Source organism: Cibotium barometz, chromosome 25 (genome assembly GCF_041138505.1).
Source record: "Cibotium barometz isolate CiBa-2024 chromosome 25, ASM4113850v1, whole genome shotgun sequence".
Taxonomy (NCBI): Eukaryota; Viridiplantae; Streptophyta; class Polypodiopsida; order Cyatheales; family Cibotiaceae; genus Cibotium; species Cibotium barometz.
The window spans coordinates 35,044,213-35,062,434 of record NC_141070.1 but is presented as its reverse complement, the minus strand read 5'-3'; the positions used below and the strand labels follow the sequence as shown (position 1 = coordinate 35,062,434).

General features: G+C 41.1%; 1 protein-coding gene across 2 annotated transcripts; it reads left to right on the top strand.

Moving 5' to 3' along the window:
- The first annotated feature begins 15,417 nt into the window (after positions 1-15,417).
- Positions 15,418-17,742, top strand: LOC147624496 (epoxide hydrolase 2-like). Of its 2 annotated transcripts, none has more exons than XM_086819509.1 (5): positions 15,418-15,597; positions 15,716-15,924; positions 16,362-16,514; positions 16,682-16,929; positions 17,017-17,742. In XM_086819509.1, the coding sequence occupies exons 1-5, from the start codon at positions 15,528-15,530 to the stop codon at positions 17,261-17,263; spliced, it is 927 nt and encodes a 308-aa protein (XP_086675635.1). In that variant the 5' UTR covers positions 15,418-15,527; the 3' UTR covers positions 17,264-17,742. The 2 variants fall into 2 exon arrangements, with proteins under 2 accessions (XP_086675635.1, XP_086675634.1); XM_086819508.1 differs by having other exon boundaries at positions 15,421-15,597; positions 16,344-16,514.
- The last annotated feature ends 480 nt before the right edge of the window (positions 17,743-18,222 follow it).

Sequence of the window (18,222 nt, the reverse complement as noted above, 5' to 3'; positions counted from 1 at the left end):
CTTCATCCCTTGGACTTGTGCCCAAATTGACTTGAGTCCCTTTTTACTTTGTTACAAACCATCCCCACCCAAGAGGTTTCGTCCTCGAAACCTTAGGTATACATGTACAAACTTCATGGATGAAGTATACCATCAAGGACTCATGTCAAGTAGCATGCTCATGCGTGAGCCATGTATGTTGGAGCCAAAAAGACATATGTATGGCTGTAAACTCCCCTCAAATCAAGCCATATCATGTACTCCATAATGGTATATGCACTTCATGAAGCTTCCACGCATTTTGCATCCAAAATGAAAAGGTATATGGCTATCCAAACAATGATTTTTAGAAATTCCAGCAACCCATAATCACTATTTTTATGCACCAATTAACTCCTCAAAAGGAACCGAAGGATAAACTATCAAAAGCTTTTACCTCCCGGATCAAAAGGCAAACCAAGAGACCAATGATCAAGCGTCCTCAAGCATAAGTAGCCTCCCGGATATCAAAAGGATAGCTACTATAATCTCCAACCCATACAATTAGGCTACCATATATACTGGGGTCAAAAGGAAAGCATAGCAGTGTATCCATCAATCGAAACATAAATCTAATACACCATGTGCAAGAGTACCTCCATCATCCAAGGGAAATACACATGCCACATAGTCATGCACCATGCATCTTACATGACAAGTGATGCACCATGCATCTTAGATGACAAGTGATGCAACCAAAAGTGAATGCTCCAATCTCATAAACCATAGAATCACGTTCTCATCCACAAATCTCAAAGGTACACCTCTCATAGCTAGCTTCCATATAAACATAAGCATCATTCTCCAAATCCACATGCTCACTACCAATGCATACATCATCATCGGTATGTATAGCATGTGTAATATCCCCATGATGGCCAAAATCACCAAAAGTAGGATATGTCTCCACAAGGCTATCAACATTTCTATGAACATCATATGTACCATCCACATATGCGTGATCACTAACACATGTATAAACAATCACATCATCAGAAAATTCTCCCCTATATGCATCATGGTCCACATCCTCTAAGCCTTCATAGTCAAATAAGAGACAATCATATGTCTTCTGATTCGAACTTGAAAATGGATCATACAATGAATTCTCATGAGCCTTCCCACCACCACAAGCCACTCAATATGTCAATGTCAGTGTCCGGTCGAGACCCGGCACTTAACTGTTTCTGGACAGCCTAGTTGGCTCCGGAGGAGATGCGACTAATGCAATTGTGCCCAATATGATAAGCCCACCACTAGCGCATTACACCACCAATTTGCCTTAGCTAAAGGAGTTAGTCGTAATAGTGCAGAGGTTAGCTCCTGCATCTGATGAGATTCCTGACGTGCCTCCGGATTCTGTTTCCAGATAGGAGTCACGTCCAGATAAGAATGACATTGGACCCAGATTCCAGTTACAAGACATATCCAGACAGAAAGTACTAACACAATCTAGTAATCAAATAGACTTGCACAATATAGAGAATGGAAAGTTACATCAACAATCATTGTATTATCAGAGTGAAAGCTTAGCACCAAGTACAACATGTCACACTCTCTACTCTCTTCTCTCAACTGTCTCTTTTGGATAGTTTCCCTTTTTCCTTTTACATCTACCCGGGTACTACCTATTGGCAAGATTTAGTTACAAGGTCATTACAAGAAAGTTGTTGCCAACGGGTATATTCAGCGATGAAACTGGTGGCGGCGGGCGAGGCTAGACGCCGACGGTTGGATGACCCCCAACACCTGGCGATCACGGTGGTCGCGAAGCCCACATGGTTCCTTGTTGTTGCCCTCTGGACTGCTTTAGTTTCAGGAAAAAAAATCATCTCCGAAATCCGGGTTTGAACCTATGGCATGTTCCATCATCTACCTTCATCCAGTCCTTCCTCCATGGCAAGGCCCCCAGAGACAAACCTTATTGGCTTGTCTTGAGCGTACCTAGGCTCATAAGCCCTCTTCCTTTTGCTCACCCCTGCATGCGTGAGCCCAGTATTCTCATCTATCAAGACGAAACTGCACCTTGATGGGCTTAGCATATTTGGGAACTTCTTTCTCACCCTCTCCATTGCATCAATAGTCATTCTTACTACTCAAAAAACATGCGGCTTAGTCTACTCTAGTGCAATGGCCGCATCCTCAAAAATAATTTTCTCCAGCTCTCTTGGCGTTCTTCTTTCCCCTTGACTTCATTTCCAACCATAGGTGGTCTGCCTGTTGGTTTTGTAACGGGTCTTGTCCTTTCTTTTTCTGCCAAACAGGAGACTTCATTAGCAAGGGGCACTAGTAGTCTTGCTCTGTGCGTGAGTTGTTGCCTCCTCACCTGAGTCCACGAGTCATGAGATCCCATCGCTTCTCCGTTCAGCTGGGGACCCAGATGAGGGACTTACTTTGTATGCTGATTCTCCTACTTGTGCGTGAGTTGTTGCCTCCTCACCCGAGTCCACGAGTCATGAGATCCCATCGCTTCTCCGTTCAGCTGGGGACCCAGATGAGGGACTTACTTTGTATGCTGATTTTTGTATGCTGATTCTCCTACTTGTGAGCTGCTCTGCCCCCCTGTTTCTCCATGACAGTCTTGTCCAACTAGTTTATAAAATTTGTGATATCATTCGAATTGGACGGCCTTACTGCTCCCACTTGTTGAGCCACTTGGATTAAACTCCTCATATGTCTAAGGACCGTCTCTTTGAACAAGCATTGAACAAGCATGTGCTTCTTTGCCCCTTGGAGCTTTTGTTGCATCTCTTGTTTTTTTGAATTATCCCTTTTCGTCCAGCCCTGGAAGTCTTCAATCATTCTGTCTTTGTGTCACATTTCTGCGGCATGAGCTTTCCTTATGGCTTCCACCCGCTCTTGTCTTTTCCTAGGCTCAGCCTTGGATGACTTTAACTCTTCTACATGTATCTTTCTCAAATCATCCATCTATTCCTATCTCTTCTTTAGATCTACATGAGCTGTTTGTCAGTGACATTCAGCTCATTGACCATCATTATGCCCCTTTTTGCTCTTGTCACCCTGGTTGCTACTGTTCCTGCTTCCCATCTTTAGGGGTTTGATTGTTTCTCTATCCTGCCTTTGCTACTCCTTATATTCTTCCACTAATCCTTTATATTCTTCAATTTGAGCCCTCAGGGCGGGAGCTTCATCACTGGCCCTTTCCTCTACTACTTAGTTTCCTCCCAAGCATGCTCTTGCAGCTCATCATCGGGGATTATGTCCATTGACGACCCTTTGTAGATTACCAGCTTCTTCCCCTTCCCCTTTCCCTTCGACTGCTCAGCAAGTTTCTTCCATCACCCTTTAAAATCATGAAACAAATTTTCTAGGCCTCTGCCTCTGTTTTCAGCTACTCAATCTGCTCCTTTTCTAGGCCTCTACCTTTGTTTTCAGCTGCTCAATCTACTCCACTAAAGAAAAGGAGTTGCTCCTTTTCTTTAGTGGAGACTTTGCCCCATTGTGTGTCCCGCCTCCGTGCCCTTTTGGCTGTGTGGCAGTCCCTACTGCTCCTGCCAGATACATTCTTGTTGGCTTTGCAATGTCCAAATTTTCGAACCCTCCATCTAGATTCCTATCTTGAGTCTGGAGGGGAGTTGTTTGCCTGCATGTAGGTGTGGGGGCATGTATTGACATTGTCAACTTCCTCAAGTATTCTCCCCACACCTCCTTTAGGTCCTCTATTGCATGGCTCTCCCCTTGCTCCATTTTTTCTACCTCCAGCTCGTAGACTTCTAGGAATTCTTCGGTGTCCAAAACCGCTAACTGGGCTTCTGCCTTGACCAACTCTACTTTGTCCTTGTCTGCCATGGCTTGTACTTCTCTTATAGTCTTTGAGTGCTCTTCTCTGATTATGCTGATCTTGCCTTCAACCCTTGCTTGGCTGACAATGGCCCTGTCCACCTTGTCTCTTGTAGCTGCATGTTTGATTGCTCTGTCTGGACTAGGGTTTCTCTCATCATTGCCATTTCTTCTCTTGTTTCTTCATTTGCCTTCTAGAGCCTTGTTATCTGCCTTTGCATCTCCTCCATATGCCTCCACTCTTCTTCTTCGTAGCTCCTCCTAGAGAGTGGTTCGTTGATTTCTCAGTTCTTCGATGGTTGCTTCCTTTTCCCTGACCTCTGTTTGTAGCATTGTTATCTCCTTCGCTCCATCCATCATACACCTTTGAAGGTAGTTGAGACCCCCTTGTACACAGCCTACTTCAATGGTTTCTAGAAAAATTGTAGGGTAGCGTTTAGAGGGTGAGTCAGGTTGTGGTTGCTCGAGGTGGATGGGTTTTGTGATTACAATTCCCTTCTGTACTTGTCTGGAGTGCAGGTGTTATTTGGTGGTGGTTTCATGCTATATATGCAAGCACTGCATTAAGGGGGCTTCCTGTTGTTGTTCCTCAAGCTTCTTTGAGAGGATGGACTTCCAGATGCCGGCAAAGTCCTCCTTGAGTTGTTTGCTGCTCTTCTCCTCTGCTCCTGTCTTTCCTTTCTTCCCCTTCTTTTCTCCAAACTCAAATGCCCGCTTCTTTCTAGAATATGTTTGTCTTGAACTCTTCTCTTCATGGGGCTTTGCAACAGATTCTTCTGGTTCTATGTCATTTTTGTGGCCTGCCTCCTCCTTAATGCTCTTCTCCTATTGCCCATCTCATGCCTGTGCCTTAAATAAAGCTGTTATATAGGGGCCAATCTTCGTCTTGGTGTTCAGGTGGCTGACCTTACCAATCTGGTCCTTGATGTTATTATACAACACCTCCGCCCAAGCCTTCTTCGTTCTTGCTTCTGTTGCTTTCACCAATCCATATGCCTTTCTTGACATGCAGTATGTCTTGTAGGTGAGATTGATCATCTCCACCACGAAGCGCATACGCTTATGCCGATCCTCGTTAGGGTTTCCTGTGATCTTAAATTCCTTGGCCTTGCCTTCTAGGGGGCCGAATTCCTTTACAAGGTCTTCTTCATCTGCTACCTTGATCTCGCCCTCACCTTCCCCCACTGGTAGCCTGAATACCACCTCAGCCCACATAGAGGGGATCAAAAGCTCCGATGGAAGCGTGATCGTGTCGATTTTTTTACAGTTGTTCTAGCTACTCTACTACCTTATAGTTCTGTTGTTGGAGCTCCTAGGGCAGCCCTACGAACTCTTTAAGTCCCATCTTCTCTAGCCATTGTGCGTGCTTATCGACCTCTTTGTACACCGTGGATGACATGGGCTCAAACTCAAGAACCGTGTATTCTTCTTCAGGAATGTTGGGGCTGCTTGGAAGAAGGCAAGGAAATGAACCGAGTTTAGCAAGAAGAGAGTTAAGCACGTAGGGTAGCTTTTCCAATGCTAATTTGGGAACTAGGCGTTTGATGGGAGAGGCATTCAATTGTTGCCATGAGGTGCACCCTTCCCAAGGGCGGCCATAATTGCTTCATGTTTTCATGATTGCCCCAAATCTCCCTCGTTATCTGACCATCAGCCCCCTTTTGCACTATTTACGAGGTTTTTAATGGCCTAGCCACCACCACGAATAGGTGATGGCGAGGTGACAAGTATCCCTTTACATTCATGCGCCCTTTTTTGTGGCGGCAAATTCATTTTTCCCGCATGCACCATGCTGCTACCACCTGGCTCCTCAATATTTATGCATACAGTTATCATACTTACATATGGGATATCTATTTTTGGGTTTTCTTCTTTTCCATTTTTTATTTCTCTAGAATCCTACCCTCTTTCTTGCTTTTGGCTGGACTTGGATTCCAGTTTCCCGAGGTATCTCCAATCAGGATTCTGGTTTCCTTTTTAGACACACTTTTTCTTCTAGCATCCTTTCATAATAAGGCTTCATCTTGTAGCCGTTTACCAACTTTTTGAGTCTTTCTCTGTGAAGACTTGCTAATTCAAAAGTTCCAGTTCCCAGTTTCTTGACAATCCTGAATGGGCACGTCCATCTCATTTTTAATTTTTTGGGGGTGGGGTCCCATTCTTGATGAGAACAACAGGACATCTCCTTCCTCGAAGATCCTGAACTTTGTATTCTTGTCCACTTGCAACTTCCTTCTCTTTTACACTATTTCTATTGTCCATGCACTGTGCACTCTCCTTTCATCTAGCTTGAGGAGTTGTTCTATCTTATGCACCTTTGATTCTTTCGGAGAGAGCATTCCTGCCAGGTTGACATCAGGGCTAGCCATAACGTATTGTCTTCGGAGCCTTGGACCTCATTAGGCTAGCCACCCCTCGCATCATCCATAGCAACTAAAACTACAGTAAATAATTTCCAATTTATGACCATCGATTGTTTTGAAGCAAAGTTTCTAATTGGATCTAAACCTGCAACATGCAAGTGTTATGCAAGTTTTATGTGACCCCCATAGGTACGTTGAAAGACAGCATCATCCTTAGGAGGGGATGGATTGCGACCATAGATTACATTATCAGTTTGGTGAAGAAGGACCACAATGTGTTAGGGCTCCCCTTCAGAATGGTTGACATACCCCTGGTGGATGAGGGCACCCCAAACTCCCTCTTCTCATTGTTGTTGTCCATGCATAGACAATATGTGAGCAAAGAGGAGATTTAGGTGAAATCTTAGAGGCTTCCTTTGAGAGATTGAAGATTTGAATGGAAACGGAGAAGAGTGGCTATTGAATGAGGAAAACTCGCCCAATGACAACCACCATAACTTCATGAAAATGCACTAGAATAGAACTTAGGCATGTTTAATTGTACTAAAAAAAAAACCTTTTAAAATACTAAGTTTTCTTCAAGATATATTCTAATTCTTTTAAAAAGCCACTATTTTCAATAAACATCTTCTAATTCCATGTTATACTTATGTCAGAAATATAGTTGCATAGGTACCAATTCTCAATCAGGCTCTGAAACTGAATCTTTCGCAACATTTTGAAAAAGGTTATGGTCTCAGCCAAGGCCATTGGGTGGCACTGAGGTTCCCTCATTGGTTTCATAATTGGCTCTGGGCAGGGTCATTGGTTTGTACTCGACCACTTGCTCAAGTACTGGCTCTTAGCCTATATCTTCCCCAAAAGCTCTTGGGCTTATTTCATTCTCTCTTTGTCCAACATGGGGTTGGGGTTCTCCTTGACTTTTTTTGGAAAGGTGTTCATAGTCTATGGGTTTCTTTTCTTTGGGAAGAGTGAGTTTGAATAGGATATTGCTAAATGTCTCCGCAAGGGAGGCAGCTTCAGAGCTATTATCCAAATCACTTTCAACGGTCTCGGCATCATTGCTCTTGACAACTAATCATGTGCTGCATTTCCATGAGCTCTTTGAGGTCTTCTTCTTCTTAACCTCAGGGTGTAGTTCATTAGTCTTTTTAGGGTTGCTGCACCCTTTGGGGCTTGTGCCTTTGGATCTTTCTTGAGCTTTATGCTTCTTGGTTGGAGCCTTGTGATATCATTAAGGGGGTCTGTATAAATAAGTCCACCTTGTACACTTTACAAGTTAAGGCTCGTTAATGTGGCTGATGCTCCAACCATAGGGTGATTGTCACTTTGTTAGGACTATGGGCCTTGAAAGTATGTTTGAATCCACACATGTAACATGTGCCTCCGCATGGAATGGCATTGGGCTTTGGCACTGGATTCGAGGATGGAGTTGGGGCACTAGGTATGATGGTTCTATGAGGACACACAACAACAAGGTGTAGGCCCTTGTAATGGAAACACTAATGAAGAGATGGCTTGCATGTTATATTGTTGAGGTCCTTGCTCTTTATTGCACCATGGTTTTGAACAGAGAGGTATAGTCAATGGCTAGGGGTTTCTTTGGATATTTATATGAATTATATTTTTTGTATGACTTGTAGCTCTCCTATTCTGGCTCTAAGTCTATTACTAGCAAAGTCACTGAGTACTATTATACTGGCGGTTCTAGTAGAAACCAACTAGGGTGGTAATACCACCCCAATTGATTCTATTAGAAATCAATTAGGGTGGTAGTACCATGTTTTGATAATTGGGCATTGGATTATGCACTGGTTGAGAAGCATTTGGTATGGGGGCAATAGGACTAGTGGTTGCGTTGGTGCCTGTCAGGTTTCCCTGGTGTATTAATGAGCTATGTTATGGCATTGGTGGTGATCTATACATACCTTTGGATATAGAGTTTTGATAATTGGGCACTCAATTATGTGTTGGTTGAGAAGCATCTGGTATGGGTAGTAGAACCAGTGTGTTTTCTTTGGCACATGTCGGGTTTTTTTGGTAGCACTAATGAGTTATGTCATGGTTTCCTTAGCATAGCAATGAGCACAATACTATTCTTGTCTAGGTCTCAGTATTGGACACTTCGTACTTATACAGTTTTGAGGATAAATTGCACATGCAAACCATATCTCTATGTGGGAATAGGTGTGGGTGCCCTACTTGAGGTCTTAGAGAGCTGGCGTTGACCTTGGGGTTTCCCTTAGGGCTGTCCCCACTACTGGCCTAAACAGTTGAGTAGATTCTCTGCCAACTCATCTATGCTCATGTCCGTGTGACTAGGACTCTAGCTAGTGTTAGTTGGGCACCCTTGGCTAAACGATGAGGCTTTGGTTAGATGATACGTCCCCTATCTCTTCTTTCATGATCTGTAGAGATGGTCATGAAGCATCTTGCTCTAAAGACCAATCATAAATCGATCGATGAGCGATAAGTCATCCACCCTATTTTGCGGGTGCTACATCTCATGTGGAGATACTTAGTTCTAATAATGTAGTTCCACATAGTATTTTCCTCCTCTTGCTTGAGGTTATATATATGTGTAATAGGGCTCCATCTATCTCCACTAGGTGAGAATCCTTCTATGAAAGTGTGTCTCAAGACCTCCTAGTTATCTATTTGTGCAACAGGGTTCCTACTAGGCAAGAATCCTCCTATGAAAGTGTGTCTCAAGACCTCATATAGCTGGTCTTTTCAAGTGGGTTTAGTGACCTGCTTTACCTTCAAGGCAAAGGTCCAAATGAACAAATCTCAATGGGATCATCGATCTATTCCATGGCCTCACAATTTTGATCAAACTTCTCTAGGTATTGAATGGTATCTCTAGTTCCATCAAATTTGGTTATCATTTTTGAGATGTGGATCGGCTTGGTTTTTGCCCAACTCTAAGCCTCCAAGTTCTATGTTGGTGGCAACCCCCTTTCCATTTCAAACATCATCCTTAGCATTTCTTCTGTGCATTCACATGGTAGTGAACGTAAGGAGGTGGTTACGTACCACCCTCTATTTTCAGGGTACAAGATCTCTTGTCCTATGGGGTTGGTGGGTTGTGCAGTAAAAATGGCACTTGTCCTCTGCCAATTTAAGGCATTGTTTACAACGCTAGTTGGTGAATCTATAGTTTAAAGGTCCATGGATCCTATTTCCAAGTGTTTCACTATTCTTCCACGTGTTTCTTGGCTCATTACTTTCCAAAGATCCTCGCTTGAGGTGGATCCTAAGGAGTCTAGTCTTCTTAAATGGGGAGCACTCTACAGAGTATCATCTGCTAGGATCAAAGGAGTCTAGCCTTCTTAACTAGGGAGCACTCTGCTAGGATCAAAGGCTTGGTGGGTTTGAAAACGTTTGGTTTGATGCGCTACAATTGACTATACTATCATGGTTTGATGCATTGCAATTGACTATATTATCATTTCCAATAATTCGACAAATTGGATTCGCATCAAAGGTCTTAGGTACTTTTTAATCAGATACGAGAATGGTTTTAGACACATTTTTTAATATTATTATTTTGCTAGGCCCACATGTCTATGTTCATGCCTCTAAATGCATGTCTTTAGGCTCATGCGGCTGGGCTCATGTAAGCAGGTTCATGTCTCTAGGCTCACATATCTAGGTTCATGCCTCTAGACTCACGTCTCTAGGCTTAGGTGTTCAGGCTCATGCATGTAGGTTCACATCCCTTGGCTCACGTATGTAGGTTCACATCCCTTGGATCATGTATGTAGGTTTACATCCCTTGGCTCATGTATGCAGGTTTGCATGTCTAGGTTCACGTCTGTAGGCTCATGCCTTTTTTGTACGAACTCGGCTCACATACTTCCTTGGTTTGAAATAGGCCTATCTAGGACACAAAAATCTAGGAATTGCACCTATGGCAGGGATGGCATGGGTAATAAAGTGTACATGATTTCCTAATAATTACAGGACAAGAATTTCCTTGGAATTTGTAGCTTGTACATATTGAATGACAAGAAAATCTTCCAAGGACATGGGTAAGTGTGTCCATACACGGGTCTTTATGGCTGTAATTATTGGACCTACCTCTAGGGCCATGTTTGCAGGTTCACATGTCCAAGTTCATGGCTCTTACGTATCTAAACTCATGGCTTATGGCTCTTACGTATCTAAACTCATGGCTTATGGCTCATGGCTTACAATCCGTAATTAAGATTAGGGGACATGATGGACTTGATGGGTGTGTTTAGTGTTACTAATCTTAATTACGGATTGTGATACAACTAATTAAGTGTTTTGTGATTAGGTGTGGATGATTTGCATGCTTCTACTCTACCAATTCCACAATGCATGAACAAAAATTGATAATTTCACTCTAATCCAACAAATGGAGCTCAATGCTTTTGATTTTAGAGTGGATTCCACTCTTAATCATAGTTGTTAAACTAATTCTTAGATCAAAGTAATGAAATCTTAGCCTCTTGGGTTTGAATTTCATGAAGATCACCAAAAAATCGGGGTTTTACCCTATCAAAAATGAATATAGAATGCCCTAATGCAAAATAAACTCCAAATGAAAATGAAAATCAAAATCAAATACCAAACACATCCAATTCTCCAAAATCGTATACTTTTTGGAGTGTGACCTCCTAATCAACACCAAACAATATTGGGTAATCCCAATAGTATGGAATGGGTGAAAAAATGGAACTAAACCCTAGGCTAGTCCCTACTAGGTGGCACCAAATAGGTTCAAGTCAAGATCTTGCCTCAGCCTTGCCAAATAATGTGTCATTGGGTCTTGTCTTAGAGCCACAATCTATAACTTCTCGTGTGGGTACACTAGCTCATTCATCACGTCCTCACTCCGTTGTTGCCACACCAGAATGTTGAAGGGAGAGCTCCCAATGCCTAGATGGAGGGAAGAAGAGATGATCCTTCATGATAGTTCTATCTCACAAAAGACAAGAAAAGAAGAAGCTAATGTAAGAGGGAAACCTACAATCACACCTATCCAAACAAGTATCCATCAAGCAAGTAAGAACACAATAAAACATGCAAGTAAGTAAGAAGAGGGAAGGAGGAGGGCTTATAAGAAAAATATTACAAATGATTGTATATTGCTTACTGTAAAAAATGACTCATATACAAGTGACTAATTTTCACACTATGTTAGTTAAACTTAAAAATGGTATGGCCTCTATTACTAGTCTTAAGTAACTATGTGCACTAAGTCCGTAGACTATTACTAGTAAACAACTATGTAAAGTAACTCTAAAAATGACTTATATACAAGTGACTAATTTTCACACTATGTTAGTTAAACTTAAAAATGGAATGGCCTCTATTACTAGTCTTAAGTAACTATGTGCACTAAAGTCCGTAGACTATTACTAGTTAAGCAACTATGTAAAGTTTGTAGACTTTCATTATTTGACATTAAGCTTATGTAAGATTACTTTATATGTTTCAATGCCTCTTACAAAAGATAACTGCCCATTCATATACGGGTAAGATGGCAAAGCGTCTTAAATAGGTCGAGTGAGCAAAATAATAGCCTAGCCCCATCAATTCCAAGGATATAGCCTTCCACCCTTACTAGCCAATGTAAACTCACATATCCATAGTTGAAAATTGTCACTTTACTCACACATACACCACACCATGCACTCCTTTGAAAAATAGCCCTTTCATTAAAAAAAACATAAAGTTATTTTCATTTGTATATATATCATATGTCCATACATATCACATCTCACAAGTAACACATAAGTGTCACACCATCATCATAAATCTCCTTGCACTACGGCCATGATCCTTAGACCAGGATGGTACACACCAACGAGTCTGAACACACTTGGACAACTGTGATGATTAGAGAAACCATACATGTCTTACATCCACCACCTCAACACAAGTGCCAAATAATTATAAGAGTCTCTAAAATTGGTCGTAACCTATCCAAAAGCATGAATACTCCAAGTACTAATGTCGCTAAGTCTAGTACCACCACACATACTTAGCCACCCTTGCCAGTTTCACTTCGGAGCTACTTCATGTTCATTACACCAATCACGTGCTAAGAGCACACCCACGTTTAGTTGAGAGGAGTTAAGGTCTCGGACAACCGTCATCATGTGATGCACCCCATGGATGACACCCACACGACAATCCATAAACATGTGTGGTATCTTCACATGCTTCCACAAACAACACATATGCATCACATGAATACAGTATTCTAAACAAATAAGAAAAATTCCAAACAATATACACTATATTCACATCTCTTGGAGTGGTATAAACCATCATAAGCTCGACGAGACATTATAACTCTTTAGTCAAAACTCTGAACAAGTTAAATTCTCCAGTTTGTAAGATATTCTAGTAAGGTCTTCTTAAGATTTTACCTTCCTTATGGTCACTTCCAAGTCTTGATTCCATCGGCCATTCTATTCATCTTTAATTCTTTAAATTAAGTCCTATACAATCAAAAGAACGTCATTCTATGGCCATCTCTAGTTCTCTTATTTTGGTTTATCTTTGTGACAAAAACCTCTAAGGGTCTTTAGTTATTCTTGAGGACTTTCCCTTCCTTGAAGGTTTCCAAAAAAATCCCAACCTTAATTTCTTGGATTCATTTCCCTTAATATCATTTGGGATGTCAAATCCTCCATAAAACTTAAGGACTTGGCCTCTTTGAATTTGCTATTCTTGTTCTTGACTTGGATCTTGGTTCTTATTTATCCTAAAGAATCATTTAAGTTGGTCTCTTTAATGTACTTAAAACTTTTCTTCTAAGATATAACTTTGCACTTGATTAAGGTACTCTAAATCTCCCAAATTTAAGATTAATTAGCATTTTCTCTCTCTAAAAATAAGTTTATTAAGAGATTTTGATCTAATCTATCCAGATCTCATATAGTTTGGTATTGTAGAGTTGATTCTAAGGTTTTGGATAATTTTTAACCTCAATCTTACTCATGCATAATATCTAACTTCTCTTTCTCTCTCTCTCTCTCTCTCTCTCTCTCTCTCTCTCTCTCTCTCTCTCTAAAATTCTCTTTCTAGATTTCTCTCTCTCTATAAGTCTTGTTTATCCTTGCCTCAAAATAATTCTAAAAGCGAATCCTAATAAACTCTAATTTTTTATGTTATTAAATTAAGATATTTTTCCTTATCTTAGTACTATTTCTCTCTCTCGACATTCCTAATCTTACTTTCTCTCTCTAGAAAAGGGAGTAACCCTAAATTTATAAACTAAAATATAACTCTCCTAAATTAATCTCCATCATCAATAATTTACTCTAAAAGCTTGTCTAGACTTAGTTTTATCATAATTTAAAGCATCTAAACCAATCTTCTCTCTCTAGGATTTGATTTATCCTAATTTAATTAAATGATAAATTCTCCTAGGTTTAGGAATAGGTTGTCTCGACATCTGAATTCCTAAGGTTCAAGAAAATAATAAGGCTCCTCAATTTACTAAGGGTCTGGGCATTAATTTTAAAAGCAAAAGTATAAGACTAGACCTAAGAGGTCTCTAGTCTTGAAAAATGTGGAGAGAATAAACAATCATTTGATTTGATTTGAATTAAAACTACCAACTTTATTGCAAAAGGATGAGAAAAATGTAATTTATAAACAATAGGTAATTATACCTTGTAAAAATTATTTTGTAGGAGACATGTTATACCCAGTGGGGGGTGGATAAAGAATTGAACTCCTTTCTCCTTTAAAACTCCATGATTTTTTTTGAGATCCCTATGCTTGTGAAATCTCCAATAAATCACCTCTTATACCTCATTGCTTTTAACCTTTGGTAAACTAACCTAGGATCAATTTGGACATGTGCTGCATTGAAAACCAGGCAAAAGATCCTCGCCCTCGTTGATTTCTTGGGGGGGGGGGCTTTTTATACTAGAAAAGGGATGGTTTCACTCTAAAAGCACCATTAGTCTAGGTAAGTTGGTAGCCCACTATATCTCATGCAACTCAATCTTAGGCTTTCATGCATCCATCTATTTTGCCATGTAGTCAACTACTCTACATGTAGCCGTCCATACATTTAGTTAACTCCCACATTTATGCACGACTAGAGTTATCTATGAGTCCACTATGCTTATCTCTACATTAATTACTATTTTTATTCCAAAAATTAACCCTAAGGTATTTGCACTAACCTTACAACCTTAGACTTCAACCGTGAAATTAATAAAATGTGCACTTTAGTCATATCTTTTTCCAAGGCTAATGGATGTATATTCCCTTATATATTTTTATGGATATTTTTTTGTTTGTAAAAATTTCTAAAAATAATTATTTAATTTCTTTTAAATATTTTTAGTATTATTTTTAATGATTTTTCATCTATTTTTAATCTCAATATGCAGGGAGTACATATGTGAACATGTGCATGATGTTGGAGAACCCTAAACATGGTAGCTACATTATTAATATTAAAATTTTATTTTCTAATTTCTTAGAGAGGAACAATAGAACACTTGGAAAAGGGGAATGCAAGGAAGGGTAAAGAGACAATGTCTAGGACTACCTCAAACCAAAGGGATCCACAAGGGCATTCTCTTAACGTGACCTCAATCGACGAGCTTGGAACCTCAAAGCTAGGCCAATGCAAGACAAGCGTCATTAGAAACCACATATACTAATTTCATGGGATAAGAAATCCCAAACCCTAAAACACAGGGTTTTGTGTAAACACTCCCTTATCTTCCACTGCCATGTGAATATGGCACCATTTGATTCTACTTCGATATATTATATCTTTTAGTTTAGGGTCGTTGTATATCAGTTTTTTTGGTGGTCCTTACATAGGTTATGATGACCTTCGTATGTGAATTGGCTGCCATATTTCAGTATAGTCTATTATATCCATGAGATTTTTTGGTGACCACTATATAGCTGATGGGGACTTTTGAATGTAAAGCATTCCAAGTACCACATTTTCGTTTAGTTTTCAAATGTATTGTTTTTTGTGTATAATGTTCATTCATGATTCTAATTATTGTTTTGGTCATTTATAAAATTTCAAGTTTTAGGAGAGAGAGAGAGAGAGAGAGAGAGAGAGAGAGAGAGAGGATGAAATTTAGGGGATTACCTATTGAATTGAAATGGATTTTTGTGTCGATGTCCAATGCGGATGAGTCCAACAAGTTGCAATCATCGATGTACAGTATACACATGGTGTGTCTCCCAAAGTGTAAGCTTTGGGGAGACATTGGCATTCGTAGAGACGTAGGCCAAGATAAAAAAGGTGTAGCGTTTGAGTGAAATTGTGCGCAGCCTTGGTTCCCACAAGGGCAGGCCACGCGATTCAGTCTTTGGGGGATGGAGGGAGTGACTCACAGGTATGTGCCTACCAATGGCATCGACATGCACATAGCAGAGCTTGGCTCAGGTATGCTCTCTCTCTCTCTCTTTCTCAGCACGCACGCGCGCACACACACACACAAAACACCCCTCGCTCTCTCTCTCAGAGATTTGCTAAGCAGCTTGCGATGTACTGTCCCCTCCAGGCCCTACCGTTTTGCTGCTGCATGGGTTCCCGGAGATCTGGTACTCATGGCGGCACCAGATGCTGGGCTTGGCAGAGGCTGGCTTCCATGCCATCGCCCCTGACCTCCGAGGCTATGGCCTCACCCTCAACACCGACCCTTCCAAAAACGACTGGCTCGACACGGTAGACGACATCCTGGGCCTCTTGGATGCCCTTCAACTAGACAAGGTAAATCCACACACATGAGGGTTTGCCCCCATGGCATAATTTCCCTCTAGCTATTGGAATTTGAAATGGCCGCCTCCATGTTTTTCGGCTCATTGGGCCTCCCCCGCACACCCACCATCTCATGTCATCATCTTGCTTCTAATGCTTTTCTTCTATGCTTGAATAATCACTGGCTATGGGGGTCTCAAGTAGGGTCTTAAATGGGCTCTTGTTGATATGGTTGTAGTGATGTGGGATCATGTGGTTTGGTTCATTTTATGGCAAAGGTGGCATGTATTCCTTGAATAGTCACTGGCTGGGGGGGTCTCAAGTGGGCTCATGTTGCTTGAATAATTGGCTGGCTATGGGGGCCTCAATTGGGCCCAGGTTGCTTGTTATTTTTGCAGAGAGGCCTTGCTTCACATGCTTTCTCACTGCAGGTATATGTTGTTGCAAAGGATTGGGGAGCTTTCATTGCCTATTGCTTAGGATACATGCACCCACATCGCATCATAGGGCTTGCAGTGCTGGGCATCCATTTTTTCAAGCCTACAGCTCTAAGCGACATGCTTCAGTATCTTCCTGCTGGTCATTACCTTAAGCGGTGGGCGGTAAAGTCTTAACCTTTTCACCACTAATCCCTATGCAAAGCCATGCAGAATTCAAGAAGAGGGTGTTTTTTGTGTTTATATGGGTGCTTGTTTACCCCTCATCACCACGCATATTCAAGCAAAAGCCTGTAATTCAATTTTTTCAGTATGAAATGATTGCTTTTCAGGAGGCAGGTGTTCCAGAAGCCGATTTTGGTCGGTTCGATGTGGCCACGGTCATTAAAAGGATCTACATTTTGTTCTGCAACAGTGAAATGCCAATCGCTTCAGATAATGAGCAGACATTGGACTTGGTAAAACCCTCAGATCCCCTGCCTGATTGGATGACACAGGAAGACCTGCAAGTTTATGCTGAGCTATATGAGAAATCCGGCTTCAAGTATCCAATGGAGGTTCCTTACAGATGCTGGCAAAGGTAAGGTGGAGATGATTGTACAGAATGCTTCTGTTTGCACCTCCTCCTGGTTGTGGATGATGTATGTCGACATGATTCTTGACACAGGACCTCCGAGAAGCTCGTCGGTCAGAAGGATTTCACCATTCCAGTACCAGTCTTGTTGGTGCTTGGCAACCGTGACTACGCCTGCCAAATCGGCAGGATGGAACAACTTCTGGAGACAGAGCCAGGCCTCTTGCCCAAGCTGAAATTGGTTCCCATAGAAGAGGGCTCACACTTTGTGCAGGAGCAGTTCCCCAAGCAGATAAACGAGTTAATTATAGGTTTCTTTACCTCACAACAATCTGATTGATTGTATCAATATATTATGTGACCAATGAGGTGTTAGCTCAAGTGGTGAAGGTGTTGCTTAGGACAAGAGGTCCTTGGTTCAAAACCCCCCTTGGTGCTTTCTTGGCGGCATCGCCCAATGGCTGGATAAATAAGCGTCTACGGGCGGCCTATGGCCAATGAAATTTGGTAACTATGGGAGGATCTTGGGCCAAAGGCCAGTTGAAAAAAAAAAAACAATCTGATTGATTGTATCTGACCAAACATAAAATCAGTTAAGGACATGTTGAAAAAATCCTAGTTGTGTATTAGGGTGAGCATATACCTTGGGTCTAGGGGTGTATGGTTTATTTCTAAGGTCTTGAAGGGTACATGGTTGAGATAAATGAGATAAAACTAGGTGGTGTGTAGATTGTGAGTCTTTTCTCAAAGAAAGATGCATGGTGGTGTTGTCTTATCATATAACACTTTTTGTTTCGAAATTTGTGCATTTTTGAACTATGCTTCGTCCTTTGTGAAGACCTTATCTCCCACACAATGCCCACACTTTGATCACGGTTAGATCCTTGATTTGAACTTGCAATAAGGGCAATAGGTTTAGATTTAGGTTTAGCTTTGTTGTAGCTACTTAAATCGGTATAAAATTAGATTGCATTAGTGATAATTCATTGTCAATAAAGCCTTCGAATAGGGCCTGACATTTGTACAAAATGGGATATTCATTAGGTTAGTTGATGGCTTTTTGGTTTACCTTTGATATTACATACTTAGGTCTGTAGTTTAGAAAGAAACTCTTCTATAGGATATTCTCCATTTGCACAAAATCTGCCACATTTCAAACACAAATAAGTGCAATGTAATTTTAGAAATTAATGCTAACAACAAAGGCATCAAAACTTTGCAGGAACAAAATCGGTGGTTAAACATTTTTATGCCTTTTTTTCGATGGGATTTCAAAACCTTGATTTACAAATGGGTTTT

Coding starts and splice junctions, on each gene's coding strand:
- LOC147624496 (XM_086819508.1), top strand. CDS start 15,528: ATGGAGGGAGTGACTCACAGGTATGTGCCTACCAATGGCATCGACATG. Junction 15,925..16,343: donor ATGCCCTTCAACTAGACAAG/GTAAATCCACAC, acceptor TTCTCACTGCAG/GTATATGTTGTTGCAAAGGA. Junction 16,515..16,681: donor ATTACCTTAAGCGGTGGGCG/GTAAAGTCTTAA, acceptor ATTGCTTTTCAG/GAGGCAGGTGTTCCAGAAGC.